This window comes from Juglans regia, chromosome 5 (assembly GCF_001411555.2).
Source record: "Juglans regia cultivar Chandler chromosome 5, Walnut 2.0, whole genome shotgun sequence".
Lineage (NCBI taxonomy): Eukaryota > Viridiplantae > Streptophyta > Magnoliopsida > Fagales > Juglandaceae > Juglans > Juglans regia.
In genome coordinates this window covers 7,642,253-7,657,939 of record NC_049905.1, presented here as the reverse complement: position 1 = coordinate 7,657,939, position 15,687 = coordinate 7,642,253, and the positions used below count along the sequence as shown (strand labels likewise).

Genomic DNA, 15,687 nt, shown 5'->3' with positions numbered 1-15,687 from the left:
AAAGGAGCTTGTGAAAACCGAAGGATTTCATATATTCATATTTCCTTACATGGGTTGGATATACAGTGTGCTATATATAGACAAGCAATGCTCAGTGCCTCTTAGACATTATTTCGAGCAATTGGTGTGTGCTGGCAATTCTAGCCTAGCTGTAGGTTGGTTAAAACAGAATGCAATTCCTTAATACAAAGAATATTCTCACAACAGAATTACACAAGTATTTGAGGAGATTTTGCCGAGTGAAGCTGAACTGGATTTATTTTCTGTGATTGAGCTTTTAGAGCTCAACCATGCCTGAGCTGGTGTGTTAAAATATGAATTAAACAATTAAATTCACTTCTCTCAACATTAGTTTAAGCTATTGAGATGAACAGTAATATAACAGAAATCAGGGGTGCTGACAATAATGCCAAAGAAAATAATTTATTGGTCTCACATCTGAAAACGGGAACTTGTATGCCTTTTGGCAATCAAGTGCAGGATTTAATCTCTGTTCACCTCCTACTAAAATTCTAATCCAGTCTGGATTGCAGCAATCACCATAAATAAAAGGGAGATGTCCAAGTTTCAATGCAATCAGTAAAAACTAGCGAAAGCCAAAGCAATTTGTGCCAGTAGTTGGAACCACGAATTACTAATAATATGCACTAAATCTTTACATAACCCATTCTGATTGGGTGCCTGAGTGATTATAAAAAAATACCATCAGCTAATTCGTACTCGGGCTGAGGAGCCATTCCTTAATGTACAATATAATAAGGTTGCTTTTATGAAATGGTAAGACAGGCGGCTCAAGCAAGCTTCAAACAGGTGACCTTGAAGTATCTTGATAGTACACAAGTTCACAGAAAGAGAGAGAAAAAAAAAAAAAAAGGAAACAAGTTCACAGACTAACCAAAACGACTTGGGTGTATTGGAAGCTCGACTGGTACAAATTTTCAAGTTGTGCTTTCACTTCAAAATCTTGGACTCAATCTCTTCCAAGCTCAGCCCTTTGGTCTCTGGGACAACGAGCAGTACAAACAAAAGTGACAACAAAGCAATAGCCCCGAAAAGAAGGAAGAGATTTTCCGCTCCTAACAACTCCTGCAATATAAGCAAATCACTCCACATTCAAAATCACAGGGAATGAGAACTGTAAACAATGAGATGACCAGCTTTGAAAGGAATGGATGGATTCATAAAAACAGATCAACAACCTTCAATGGTGAGAATGCAAAGGTTACAATGGCATTTGAGCCAAAGTTAGTAAGAACTGCAAGACTAATCCCTCGCCCTCTTGTCCGAAGTGGGAATACCTCTGACACCATAAGCCAACTGATTGGACCAAATGAAATCTGACAGTCCATTCAAAGAACAGAAATCTGTTAATGAATCCACATTCACATTAACCTTGTAATGAAGAAAAAACTGTCATTACTCGTTATATATAACTGCTTTCCTTTTATTTTTATTTCTTCAGAAAGTTCTAAATCAAGGTAGCTTTCTGGGTAGACTTTTCAGTGGATGTTACAAGTTTGAATTCAGCCACTTTTGCAACACTCTAGTATTTCTCCTCAGAATTATATTTGATTCTCTGAAAGAAATAGTGCAGAGAATTTCAATCCTCAAAAGACAAAATGTTACCTGGTAGCAACCGACATAGAGAAGTAGGCTGGCTACAGCAACAATAGGGAACCCTCCGAGAAATTTATAATAAGCAGAAAGCATAAATAAAGAAAGAGCCTGCAGTAATTTAAAGAAAAGCAGATTTAAACTTTCTTCATAATTTTTATCAGCGAAAATCCAATGATTAAAATCATTTAATAGATAGATGGTCATAAGTGATATACAAGCCCGCTGACTCCTCCGATTAGCAGGGGTCTTCTCCCAAGATCATCTACTTTTAGGACAGCTACCCATGTCATCAGTAACTGAAGGAGGAAACATCACAAATTTATTAGTATTACCATTAGCTTTACCAAGACAAATATGCAGGGAGACTCTCCCCCATATTCAAAGACATAACTAGAAGAAGATTATTACTTACTTTGAACACGCCAATTACAACAGAAACACGGGTAGCATCAGAGGCCGCAGAAAACCCAGCAGTCTTATCAGAATAACAAAGAATATTGTGTGGTTAAGCGAACTGACATAAAGGAATGCATTTAATCAAAATCAAAGATTTTTATAAACAACAAGTACCTGAAGTATTGGACCTGCATAATATAGAACGCTTGGTTGCCCAGTTATCTGTCACAGTCACGTTGTAAATTGGCTTGCCAACTAGAAAAACTCCACATTTCTCCATTATATGCTTGTTTGAACTCTAAGTTCAAAACGAAAATAAAAGAGGCAATTCAAAACAGCGAAAGGGCAAAATACCTGTTGAAAAAAGACCAGCCCCCCACCAATTAGGAAGGCTTTCAAACTTGAGCCTTGAAATACCTCCAAGAAACTGCCCTCAGACTCCTGATCCGCATATGCAGATTTCAATGAGACCAATGTGTCTTCTATTTGCCTTTCAGACAGCTTGTCACCAGGAGGACGGCCCCTTAGTTTGCTCAGAGCAAGAAATGCTTTCTCTTTATAATCTTGTAATAAACCTTTTCCTTGGACGGCCCTAAGAAGCAGCCAGCGTGGAGATGGTGGAAGACTCCACATGCCGAGTCCCATAATAAGAGCAATCGGTGCACTAGCTCCAAACATGTAACGCCACCCTCCAACTACATCAATCTGAAAGCTTCCAATAAAATAGCCCAACTGCAGAGAAAATAATTTTTTAGCTTGTCACTAAATATAAGAAAGTGAACAACATGATTGCCAAGAATAAAAAAGGAGTACACAATACCAGAATCCCAAGAACTATGAAGAGCTCCTTTAAAGATACTAGAGTTCCACGAATCTGAGATGGGCAAGTTTCTGCAATATAGAGAGGAGCCCCATGCATGGCCTGACAAACAAATTCACTTATTAAGTTGGTGGAGTATGACTAAGTACATCATAGCAGCTAAGTCCACACAAAATAGTAGTGGAGTTTCAAAGAAGCCCACCAAACCAATACCAAGGCCATAGAGCAGCCGTCCCACTAAAAGAACACCTAGGGCTGGAGCATAGGCAGTGGTCAGACCACCAAGCACATATAGCACAGCTGCCGTGATAAGTTCTCGCCTCCTCCCTTTGTGATAAAATCCATTATATTAGATAAAAACTCATAAACAAGCTCTAAGGACAGGACAGAGAAAATTAGGACATACCAAGGAAGTCTGCAATTGGATAGACAAGAAGGGAACCAAGAAGAGCTCCATAAAGGGAACCACTGACCTGAATTGAGTGTATTAACATATCATAGAAGGTTTTTGGAAGAAAAAAACTGCAAGTTTCCAGAACGATAGTAGATTATATGACTATGATCCTTGAACCGTACCACAAGTCCAAGCTGAATGGCTGAAAGGCTGAACCAAGTTGTTCCACTGAGCTCAGGTGACTGTTAAATCATCAAGGTACAACAAGAAGAAAAATGCATATTTTGGATCATTTGGTGGTTATTAGAACAACAAGAAAGATGGCCGAAAGAAAATCAAATACATGAGAAAGAAGTAAATGAAAATTATATATAGATATGCACCTGTAATGAGATGGTAGCACCAGAGGTGGCACCAATGTCATACCCAAACAACAAACCTCCCAAGGCTGGGAACAAAAACCTAAAATTGTAGGAACAAAATTAAATTGAGGCAATGATTTGATTATCTTTTCCTTGAAAAAAAGATGTCAATACAAAAACCATAGTCACGTACTATTTCTTGATTCACGCTACTCTCTTTACATCCAAAACAACCATGAAAAATCCCACTACCATGAATTAGCCATAGCCAACATATTGAAAAGCACCCGTCTTGCTTTGACAGCGAAACTAAAAGAGAAGTAATTCCAATATTCTATCTAGTTTCATCAAGGTTGAAGATCCGATTTATAGATTGCATTTGCACGTCACAAAAACCAAAGCTCGCACTAAAAAATGACAAATAAGTGTCACCCACATCAATTCTGGCGGAAGAAGTAAGCAATACTTTGGTATTTTCAACACCCATCAAATATATAGAAAAAGCAGAATACCGAAAAGATGTAAAACACGCGTTAAAATAAAGAGAAAGTGGTAGAAACGCACGGCAAAATCACAGAAGACCAAGTAAATTTCTCCTGATACGTTGCGTCAGAAACAAGCGACTCGCCCTCTTCCCCAGAAGCATCCATTTTCTGTACTCCTACCTGCCCACAAAACCAAAAGAGAAACAAAAATCAAACACTAAAGCACAGGAGGAAACAAAAAATGAGGGAATTTGGGTCCTCACATTGAATCTGCTTAGACGGCCAGAGAGCAAAGGCAGCTTCGGGAACGTGGGAAAATTGGCCTTAAAATGACTGTCATAAGATAAACACGGGCGTGTACTCCGTTGAGTGTAACAGATGAAAGCTTGTGACGGTTTCGTTCGATGAGTTGGGTGAGAATGTAAGAGTTTGAGGATGAAGAGAGGTTGAGTTGAGGCACTGCAAGCCATTTCATGAGGAAGTGGTGACCGAATATTACGATCAAGCTGTTAATGGCTCCCGCTCTATTATCCTGTTCTTCGGTGTTTTCTGTGGTCCAATCTTGATAGTTTGGTCGGCATTGACCTTTGATGGTTACGGACTTGTGGCCTCTCTACACGCCATGAATTTTATACTTTCCTTCCTCTGTTCACAATCCTAAAAAATATATAATTAAGAAAATATATAATTCCAACTTTTTTTATGCTATTCTACAATATATATATATATATATATTGGATAATATTAATTGTACTTAATAAAAAATTTATAAAAAAAATTATTTTTTCACGTGTCAATTATTAATATATTAAAAATTATAAAATTTAAAACTCAAAATTTGAATTTAAGAAAAATTAAAATATAAATATTATATGTAAAATTATAAATATATATAATACTATTCATATATACTTACACAATAATTCTATAGACAACCGGGGTGCGTCCCCGCCGCGGCCCCACGTCTGACGTGACCCATGCCACGTCAAATGCCTTATTTTAATTAAAAAATAAATCAAACACGAAATAGGACTTAATCAAAACGCAAAACGCAACTTCGACCGTCTCTCTCCTTTGAGTTTCAAAGATTGCTTCGTCTGTCTCTCTCCTCTGGGTTTCAGAGATCAAAGCCCATTTTCTTCTTCCTCCCGAGCTTCATCTTCGAGTTTTCTCCACCCCTCTTGAGCTTCATCGTTGAGTTTTTGTCACCCCTCCCGAGGGCAAACCTTGATGCTTTTATAGCCCAAAGAGGAAAGAATACTAGCCGCAGAAGGAGCCATGAAACGGCAAAGAATCCAAAAAAGACACTTGCAGCAAGTTCCTTCTCAGAATATTTAAAAACTTTAGCAGCTTCCATGAATATATCACTAGCATCATGCAGGGCAAGAATAACTGAACCAATTCGAAAAAAGCTGTAAAAGGAAAATGTCAATGATTCTTCCACTGCATATTTCCATGTTAGCATTAATCTAAATATTGTTCAGTTAAATCAACCTACTCCTATACAAAAACACAGAAAAGTAGTAGACAAAACTCTCAAGGGCAATGATTTTTACATGTAAGAGTTCTCTTACACAAACTTTATTCATGTAGACCTATTCACCTAAAAGACCCAACCAGAGAACCCCTGAAGAGTTCACAAAGCTACACGAGTGCTTTCCTCTTTGTGATGCTATATTTGCAATATTAAAATGATTCATGGACGTGATGCCAAATAGAAACAGTTAAAAAAAATTCTAAAATAAAATATTACAAGGTTTTTTTTTTTTTTTGACAAGTTACAACACTGTTAAATATTAACAATCCAAAATCCCCCGAAGTTTTAAGAATATAAGCATTGATGATCTTTATAATGCGTAGCAGCTACCAAGCTGTTGCAATACTGTCTAACATGGCAAACAACAACGAATTATGAGAAAGATGCAAGTGACCAGAACATGGCTAATCTTTATTCTTTCCACTAACAACATATGTCAGAAACACAAAATAAAATACTGTAGAAAACATGAAAATGGCTGATGAAATTCAAAGGACATGAACAAACAGACATAAAAGGATCTCTGCATGCTCAGGTTGGTTTGCCTGAGCAGAATCAAAAGAATGGAACACCATTGATGCAATGAAATAGGATTTCGCTAACTTCCTCTCCAGAGTGCAGTGAATGTCCCCAGAAACTTAACACTCCATGTACAAGTTATAAGTACATTATCCCACCACTTTTAGCATGCCCTGCTGAAAAAAATCTCAGTCCAGTAATGATCCTTGTAACCAAGTACCATCAGCTGTTAACAACTCTTAGCACGACCATATATCTAATCACCATAGCAGCAGAGTTTTAACTATATTTTCGTACTAGACAGAAACTCGTTTTCGTTATCGATGAACCAAGCTCAAGACGATCTGCGTGCGAAAACGTGGGGCGAGAAGACGAGGGAGAGAATCGGGAGTCTGCAACTCGAAAACGAAACCCAGAGGAGAGAGACGGTCGAAGCTGAGGTTTTGCGTTTTGATTTCCCGCTCTGATTTCGTCGTTTTCGTGTTTGATTTTTGATTTTATTTTATTAAAATAAGGCATCTGACGTGGCCCATGCCACGTCAGATGCGGGGCCGCGGCGGGGACTCACCCCGGTTGTCTATAGAATTATTGATACTCACAAGCAACGACTAAAGGATTTTCTATTTAGAATAAAGTTAAAATAGTTATAAATTTTTTTTTCATTTATTAATTAAACAAGCCAAAGTTTTAAAATAATGTTGTATAAACTCGATTTATTATTTTTATAGTTGTGCTGTTAACTTTACAATGTAAAAATTTTAAATAATGTTAATTGCAAAATCAGTTTTGGGTTTTCTAAGTCTTGCAGCTATAGGTCTCAGTTTTTAGCTTTTATAAAATTTATACCTAAATTTCAAGAAATTTACAATTAGTATCTCCGTCAATTTCCTGTTAGAAAATTAACTGGCCGGATGATTGCCACGTGCCGTGTTAGTCTTCGATTGGCTAGCGTAGATATTGATATCACATGTCAGCCAATCAAAACCTAGCTAGCTAACACATAGCCTCCTATTAATTCTTTAAGGAAAGATTGACAAAGGATTTAATTTTGTAAAAGTTGAAAATGATACCTTGAATTGCAAAAAATTTAAAAACACATATACTGAAAATGATAAATATTTGAATATTAACTTATATATATTCAAATATTTAGTTAATTATAAACAATGCTTATCTAAATTTAGATAACTATTATTCACTCTCTAAAACATATTTTAATCATTATTTCTCTCTTCCCATTCTCTCTCTCACAATCTTTTTCTTTTCTCTCTCCTTCAACAACACAACAAACATTCACTTGCATATTCATTTTATTATTATAATATATTATATATTTTTTTCATTTTATTATATTTTTAATATAATATATAAAAAATTATATTTTTTATTATTGCATTTGTATTATTAATATCAAATATATGTAGTTGATGCTAATTACAAAATATCTATAAAAAAAATTGATTTTAGCAAAATATTAATAATAATAAAATAATAAATTATTTTATTTTATCTCAAATATGCATAAGTCAATGTTAAAATTTTACTTGAATAGCAAAGTGATTATGCAAAAGAGGTAATTTTGCATATGCATATGCATAGACCAATGCTAATGCTTTTATAGTAAGGCTGTATACAAACCAACCGGACTGACCGCCGCCGACTCAGACTAACCATCGGATTCAGAAACCGGCCAAAACCGGCAGAGAACCGGTCGGCCGGCGGTAGCAAATTAACGAAACCGACATCAGCCGGTTCGGTCTGCAGTTCAATCCCAGTCTAAATCAAAGAACCGACTGACGTCTTATATATATATATATATTTTTAAATATATTTCTTATACAAAACGACGCCGTTTCACATGAAACCGTGTCGTTTTTGGTTCGGGTTAGAACCATAGTTGTGAATTTCGTACCGTACCGGCTGGTACAGCAGAAATTTTTCGTACCAGCCGTCCGGCCGGTACAGGTACTATATCTATTTTGTATCGGCCAAAATACCGACCTCAATTTCGGCTTGTACCGGCCTCAATTTCGGCCAGTGTTTTTTTTTTTTTTTTCATTTTTTCAAACTACAAGCTTATTTTTTAACCTCCAATTAAGACTAGACTATTTATAATTTATATATAATTTATTTATATATAGACTATTATTTTGGAATATAATTTTTATATATAATTTATTTATATATTAATTATTCCGAAATGTTATCCCGAAACGTTATTCCGAAACGGTACCGATACCAAAATATTTCGTTCCAGTACCTTGACCGGTACAGCGTCCGGTACGGTATTCAAAACATTGGTTAGAACCCCCCGCTGATTCTCCTTCCTCATTTCGTCTTCTTCGTGAGCCGCTCCCAATCCCAAGACCCAGACTCCCTCTCCCTGTCCCCGAACCCAGTGGCCAGTGCTACAGACTCCCTCTCCCTTTCAAAATTTGGATTTTCATGTACAAATTACTCTTCTAAGTCTCCTTTCTCGTCGATCCCTCTCTCCTCTCTCGTCGCCGACAACCCACACAGCCCACATCCCACTGTAAGTTTTATATTTTCAGAGCTGTAATTCATCTTTTCTGGGTTCCATTTTTTTTGTTAGTTGTTATTGTTAATTTCTTGAAGAATTTTTTGGGAGGAAGATGAAATACTGAATCTTTAGTCTCTGTTTTTGCCTTGCTTAGTAAAAATATTGTGGTTTGTGATCGACATTGTGTCGTGTGTGATGGAGCAATGCCGAAATGAGCTTATGTCGAAGGCTCGAAATGCTTAGTGCCACTACTTACAGTGTGACTGTGAGTGAAATGTTGTGCCATAATTCACTGATTTCCCTCTCTCACAAACAGTGTGTGATAATTTGTGTGTGTGTGTCTGTGATAGACTTGTGGGCTATGTTTGTTAATTTTATTTTCTTACCAGTCTTTGAATCGATGAATTTAAAGCATGAAATGTGATGAGTGAACTAAACTTAGCATGTTGCAAATTAGTTGTTGTGATAATGTACGTGATAACGTATTAAGTACGTGATGTTTGCTATGTTTTATAATGTACGTGATAACGTATTAAGTATTAACGTGTAACATTTATGTTTTGTTTTATAATTAGATGGATTTTTCGTCGTCTCCAATTGATGTTGATGCATCAACACCAACCATTAACTTGGGAGATGATGTGAGGGAGACCCAGTCATCAAAACCCACTAGTGCCCCTACTAGTACTACTTGTCCATTACCTAAGAAATGAAAAGGGAATAATCCATCTATTGTTTGGGACCATTTTACGAAGGTGGAGGGTTGTGCTGTAGATGGTCCAAAGGCTAAATGTAATGATTGTGGCAAGACGTATGCTTGCCACTCAAAGAGGAATGAGACTTGAACAATGCAAAACCATTTGCCTTCATGTTCTAAAAATCTTCATAAACGTGGTCTTTTGGATAGGTACCAAAAAATATTAACAGGTGAGGCAACACCTGAGGAGGGGGTTGGAGAGAGTGATGGTATGTTAAGGAGTCTTATAACCCACAAATATAGTGAAGATGTTATGAGGTTGGCGATTGCAGAGATGGTAATTATCGATAAGTTACCATTTAGAGTTGTTGAAGGACAGAGATTTAAGAAAGTGTGTTGGTCTTTTGAACCTCGATTTAAAGTGTCATGTCGTGTCATAGTGGCAAGAGATTGTATGAAAGTGAAATGGAAAAACTTAAAAAAGTGTTAAAAAATGGTGGCATGAGGATTTCGTTGACGACCGATACATGGACATCAATATAGAATTTGAATTATATGTGTCTAACTACACACTTCATTGATCAAGATTGAAAATTGCAAAAAAAAATCATTAACTTTTGTTTAATCCCTAATCATCGAGGGGAAACTATTGAGAGATATGTCGAGTCATGCTTGTATGATTGGGGCATTGATAGAATATTTACTGTGACAGTTGATAATGCAAGTTCAAATGATACTGCAATTTCATATTTGAAACAGTTTTTGAGTGGAAATTTGTTGGGAGTAAGTATATGCACATGAGATGTTGTGCTCATATATTGAATCTTATTGTGAATGAGAGTTTGAATGAGTGTAATGATGACATCACAATGATTAGAAATTATGTTAAATATGTGTGTTCATCTCCCGCAAGATTAGACAAGTTTAAGAGATATGCTGAAAAAGAAAAAATTGATTGTAAGAAAATGTTGTGTCTTGATGTACAGACACGATGGAACTCAACTTCTATGATGTTGAGGCGGTTGAGAAGTTTGAGAAGACTTTCAGGCAGATGGAGAGTGAGGATTATAATTACCTCTCTTATTTTGATGATGGCCCTGGGTCTTGGCACATGGAGCCTCCTAAAGCTAGGGAGTGGGAGACAGTGAGGGTTTTTGTTAAATTTTTAGAGATGTTTTATGATGTCACTAATAGATTTTCTGGGTCTTTATATGTGACAGCCAACACCAGTTTTCTGGAGATTTGTGATCTCCAAAATGAGTTGATGGAGTTAAGCGAGAATCCTAATAGTTGCTTGAGGAGTATGACCATAAATATGAGAACAAAGTATAATAAGTATTGGGAGTCATTAGACAGGCTGAACTTGTTCATGTTAATTGCAGTTGTGCTTGATCCACGAAACAAGTTAGGACTTCTTACTTTCCACTTGAAGAAAGTTCATGATGAGTTTCGTGTTGGGGAGTTGGTGTCGAGTGTGAAACAGGTATTGAAGGATTTGTATGCAGAATATAATGTGGAAATCGGCTCCACCACAAGTAGCCAAGAACATGTGCCCCCTCCGACATCTAGAACCATGAATGATGGTAATAGCAAGCGTGAGACCAAATGGTTCTACGAGTGGTATAAAGCATCTTCCGCCATGGGATCTAATATTGTCAAAACAGAAGTAGATTGATATTTATCAGATAATTGTGAGGCACTCTCCACATCGTTTGACTTGTTGACTTAGTAGAAAATTAATGAGGCTAACTATCCTATACTCGCAAGAATTGCACGAGACTTATTGGTCATGTCTGTTTCCACGGTTGCTTCTGAGTCAACATTTAGTACGGGAGGTCGTGTGCTTGACCCTTTTCGGAGTTCATTGGCTCCAAGAACTATTGAGGCACAGATTTGTACTCAAATTGGTTAAGACATCTGGTAACAACTATTGATATCCGGGAGGCTATAGATAATGTGGAGAGCTTCATAGTAGAATCAGGTAATATTTTATTTGTTTTCGTTGTAATTTAATTTTAGTATGTTTTATAAACTAAATTCACTAACATTTGATGTTTTATTCTTATTATTAATATTTATTAATGTTTGTATATAGAGTTGAGCATACAATCAAACGTGACAAGTATTGAAGATTGAAGGTTGACGGCTTGAAGTTGAAGAAGCAAGTAGCAACTATCCAATTTGTTATCATTTAATTATGTTATATTTTTTAGTTGCATTTTGCTATGATTAAGACAATTTGTTTTTGTTTTTATTTTTTTTAATATGTATTAAGTAATACTAAACATCTAGTGAAGTTATTTTTATTTTTTTTAATTATGTAATAAGTAGTAAGTAATAATTAATATAGTTAGTTAGTAATAGTAGAAAATTATAAATGATATTACTATTAAAATTTAAAATAAAATCAACTCAACTTGGATAATGAAATGAAAAAAAAAAAAGCCCAAAACGGTTTGTTGAATTGGCCCAATTGGAATAGAACAAAGGCCCAAAAGAAGGGCCCAAGAAAAAGCCCAAACCGTAAAAACCGACTGAAGCCGGCCGGTTTCAGCCCTTAAGCCTGTGGGTTTTGATCAACTTTCACTCACAAAATGGGGCGGTCGGTGGGTTTTGGTTTCATGAGAAAACCGAACCAATAATATCGGTTTTCAGGCCTATTTTATAGAGGTATTTATATAAACTTCAAATTGGTTTTTCAAAGTTTGGAGTCAAAAGTAATCTCTTTAATAATAATAATAGAGTTAGTTTACATATAGTCCCCAAATAGGGATTGCTCATGCAAGCCCATATAATTATGTTTAAAAAAAATCTTAAAATTACAATAATATCCTTTTTAAAATGATATTTTTTTCTCTTTTATCTCTACTTATCAATGAGACTGCACACGCAGTCCCTCACTCAAGAGTCCCTCACTCAGGAGTGCAAATAGACTAACTCTATATGCTTTATAATAAATACAAGACCTATCGGTTTATCTTCTATATGTTCATATATATATATATAAAAGCTAAAGTCACCAAGAATCCATTTCGAAGATAGGTCTCGATACAAATTTTTTTACTTAATGATTAATGAATTGTTTTTTATTGATACAGTGAATTTTTTTAAAATGTTTAAGAATATGAAAAAAATGAATAAAAAATAAAAACAAATACCAAATGACTTTGTCTGGAGCCATCCTCGGGCTACACCCTTGATGGGCGTAGCACAACTCATATAGAGTTTACATAACCAACATAAATTTATATGTAGTCTTAGCATAATTAGGTAATAACTAATTATTAATCATACCATTCTGAATGAAATTCATTTTATTTAAGAAAATCATAAAAATTCATCAAGTTCATGTCTATGAACAAATTTCAATCTCTTAAAAAATAATTGAATAGACCGCAAATATAAAATGTAATGCTTTGATAAAGTTCAACTTGACATGATTTGCGTTAGTAAAAACTAAACCAAACAAAACAACTTCAATATTAAACACTCAACTCGACTCGATTCGATTACAACTCTAATTGTAGCTGAGCAAGAAATCCAAAATCAATCCAACCCTCCAGCATATATTTACATTAAACAGAGAAAAATGGGCCATGAGAAGGATAAAACGATGAGATCAGAGTAAAGAACAACAAAGCCACAAAAAAGAACAACAAGAAACATCAAGCAAAACAAATGGGAAAACAATCATCAATATTCAGCTAGAAGAGATAATATAATAAGAAATTAAATCCCCTAAGATCTCAAGAGCCATAACAGAATAATATCTCATAAGACTTTTCTTACGTGATCGGGGGGACTGTATGCCATCGTGTAAGTTAAGAATGAAGGGTATCTACAACGAGTAATGTTAAGTACAAAGTGGACAAGCACAAAGCCTCAATGTTTCGAGCCTCCCTCCACTACCCCGCGGACGAAAAGAAAAGATAAACCAGGACTAATGATCATGACTTTTCTGGTTGCAATAGCGGTTGTGCTGATAACAATCCTTGGAGTTGTTTGCTTTTAAAGGAGGAAGAAATGTGAAGAACTGCGTGAAGAATGGGAAATGGAGTATGGTCCTCACAAGTTCAGCTTTAAGAGTCTCCATAAAGCAACCAAAGGTTTTAAAGACAGAGCTTCTTGGAGCAGGAGGTTTTGGAAAGGTTTATAGCAGAACACTTATAATGTTCAAATTGTTGTCAAGAGAGTTGCTCATGATTCCAAACAAGGGATGAAGGAATTTGTGGTTGACATTATTAGCATGGGAAGACTGAGGCACAGGAACTTGGTGTAGCTCCTCAGCTATTGCCAGCGAAGGGGAGAACTCCTCTTGGTCTATGATTATATGCCCAATGGAAGTCTAAACAAGTTATTATATAGCAATGAAAGAACAAGCCTTAACTGGTTTCAACGATTTCAAATCCTCAGAAGAGTAGCATCTGGCCTTCTTTACCTCCATGAAGAGTGGGAACGGGTTGTTCTACACAGAGATGTAAAGGCAAGCAATGTTATCTTAGATGCTGAATTAAATGGAAGGCTAGGAGATTTTGGCCTTGCCAGATTATATGACCATGGTACCAATCCCCAAACCACCCTTGTGGTTGGGACTGTAGGACATTTAGCTCCAGAGCTTGCTAGAACAGGAAGGGCAACCACTTGCACTGATGTGTTTGCTTTCAGGGCTTTCATACTCGAGGTGGCCTGTGGAAGGAGGCCTATAGAGCAACAAGCGCTGCCTGAGGAAGTAGTTTTGGTTGAATGGGTCTTTGAATGTGGGAGAAAATGAGCCATCTTTGATGCCAGTGATCCTAGATTGGAAGGTTACTATGTGTTGGAGGAAATGGTGTTGGTTTTGAAACTAGGGCTGCTCTGCTCACATGCAATTCCAGCAGCTAGGCCTAGCATGAGGCAAGTGATGCAGTTCTTGGATGGCAATGCTGATATGTCGGATCTACCATATGACAATGCTTCTTTTGGTGCATTTACAAGTAATGAAGAATCCATTTTCTTTTTTTCACTTATTTCATCATCTGGCCAGGGTTCTGCTCCTTCCATATCTACCACAGATTCGATCCTTAAAAATGGTTATTGAATTAGCTGTGTCTCATGAATCATCAAAAGTAAAACCAGATCATGGATCGATGGTCCCTTGGCACACAAAAAGGCTACAGATTACTTGTGGGTGGAGAGAAGAGGAAGAACAAACTTGTGAAGATCATGATGTATACAGTAGATAAACTAGTTGTAAACCTGTGTGATGCATGAGGAAAATTAAAATTATTTAATGAAAAATAATATATATATATATAGTTGTTTAAAATGTCAGATAACTTTTTATGATTTTCCACGAGTATCATATATAATATGTCTTTACAAATTATAAAATTAAAATTAAAATACATTATTTTTTTTTCCAGGTGGAGAACTAAGCAACTTCAAACCTTATTGAGTTTATCTATCAGAGATCAAGATTGAAGTGGTAATAATTGAATTTAAGCCTTTAAACTCAAAGAATTTATGAGTTGGAAAAGGATAACCAGACTTCACAAAAGAAAATTTTCATATTTTTCAAAATTATATAGTGAAAAAGATTATTTATCTAGTACTTGATCAAACCATATTGAGTGGCTCAACAATTCTGGTTACTCAGTAGAAGATTTTTTTTTTCCATAGAAAAAAATAATTACCGCATGGGAACCCAATCGATTTCTAATATATTTTAATATGGGAACCCAATAATTAAGCTAATATATTTATCAGGAATGAGGGAATTTATAGCTACAAAACATCGATTTCTCCCCTAATACAAGAAATTGTTTAATAGATAATTGTTACAAAAGTTTAAGTTGATGAGAAGATATGAGTTTAATCATTTCATTTATATTCTAATATCCAATATTGTCTCTCGTGAGTGGATCATGGCCTTCCTTAGTTAGTGAGCTCGACACAGAATATTTAATGAAATGGGGTGAAGTATGTGAAGCCGTGCAACTAAAAGAAGTATTACAGTCACAAAACAATTTCACAAAAGTAAACTAACGTAGTTTCATATTGGGATGTATGTGAAAACTGGTTTTGGAGAAGAAAAATGTGTTTGTTTAACATGCACTCGACATGCGATCGAGCGAAACTCAACCTGTGAGTTCACTCGTGTCCCACTTGACAGTGAGCTCGAGCAAGACATAAACCCTAGTGTTCGCTCGACACCCCGCTCAAGCCAATATTGATTTGGTTGTTCGCTCGAAGTACGCTCGACACGCCGCTCGAGCGAAGACTGCAAATTTTGCAAATTAGGATTTCCAGCGCCATTTGCTATATTTTTGTCATATTTGACTTGTGTTGGACAAATTTTCA

At 36.0% G+C, this 15,687-nt stretch overlaps 1 protein-coding gene and 1 pseudogene across 1 annotated transcript; one reads left to right on the top strand and one right to left on the bottom strand.

Moving 5' to 3' along the window:
* Positions 1-605: 605 nt before the first annotated feature.
* On the bottom strand, positions 606-4,679 carry LOC109017772 (D-xylose-proton symporter-like 3, chloroplastic). The gene is made up of 14 exons (XM_018999965.2): positions 4,338-4,679; positions 4,154-4,254; positions 3,611-3,689; positions 3,410-3,469; positions 3,240-3,306; positions 3,036-3,160; positions 2,834-2,935; positions 2,368-2,745; positions 2,188-2,235; positions 2,030-2,092; positions 1,833-1,913; positions 1,627-1,725; positions 1,200-1,337; positions 606-1,086 (listed from the first exon to the last, which is right to left on the bottom strand). Exons 1-14 carry the CDS (start codon positions 4,542-4,544, stop codon positions 952-954), a joined length of 1,683 nt encoding a protein of 560 aa, XP_018855510.1. The 5' UTR covers positions 4,545-4,679; the 3' UTR covers positions 606-951.
* Positions 4,680-10,339: 5,660 nt separating this feature from the next.
* LOC109017337 lies at positions 10,340-14,425 on the top strand (annotated as a pseudogene).
* The last annotated feature ends 1,262 nt before the right edge of the window (positions 14,426-15,687 follow it).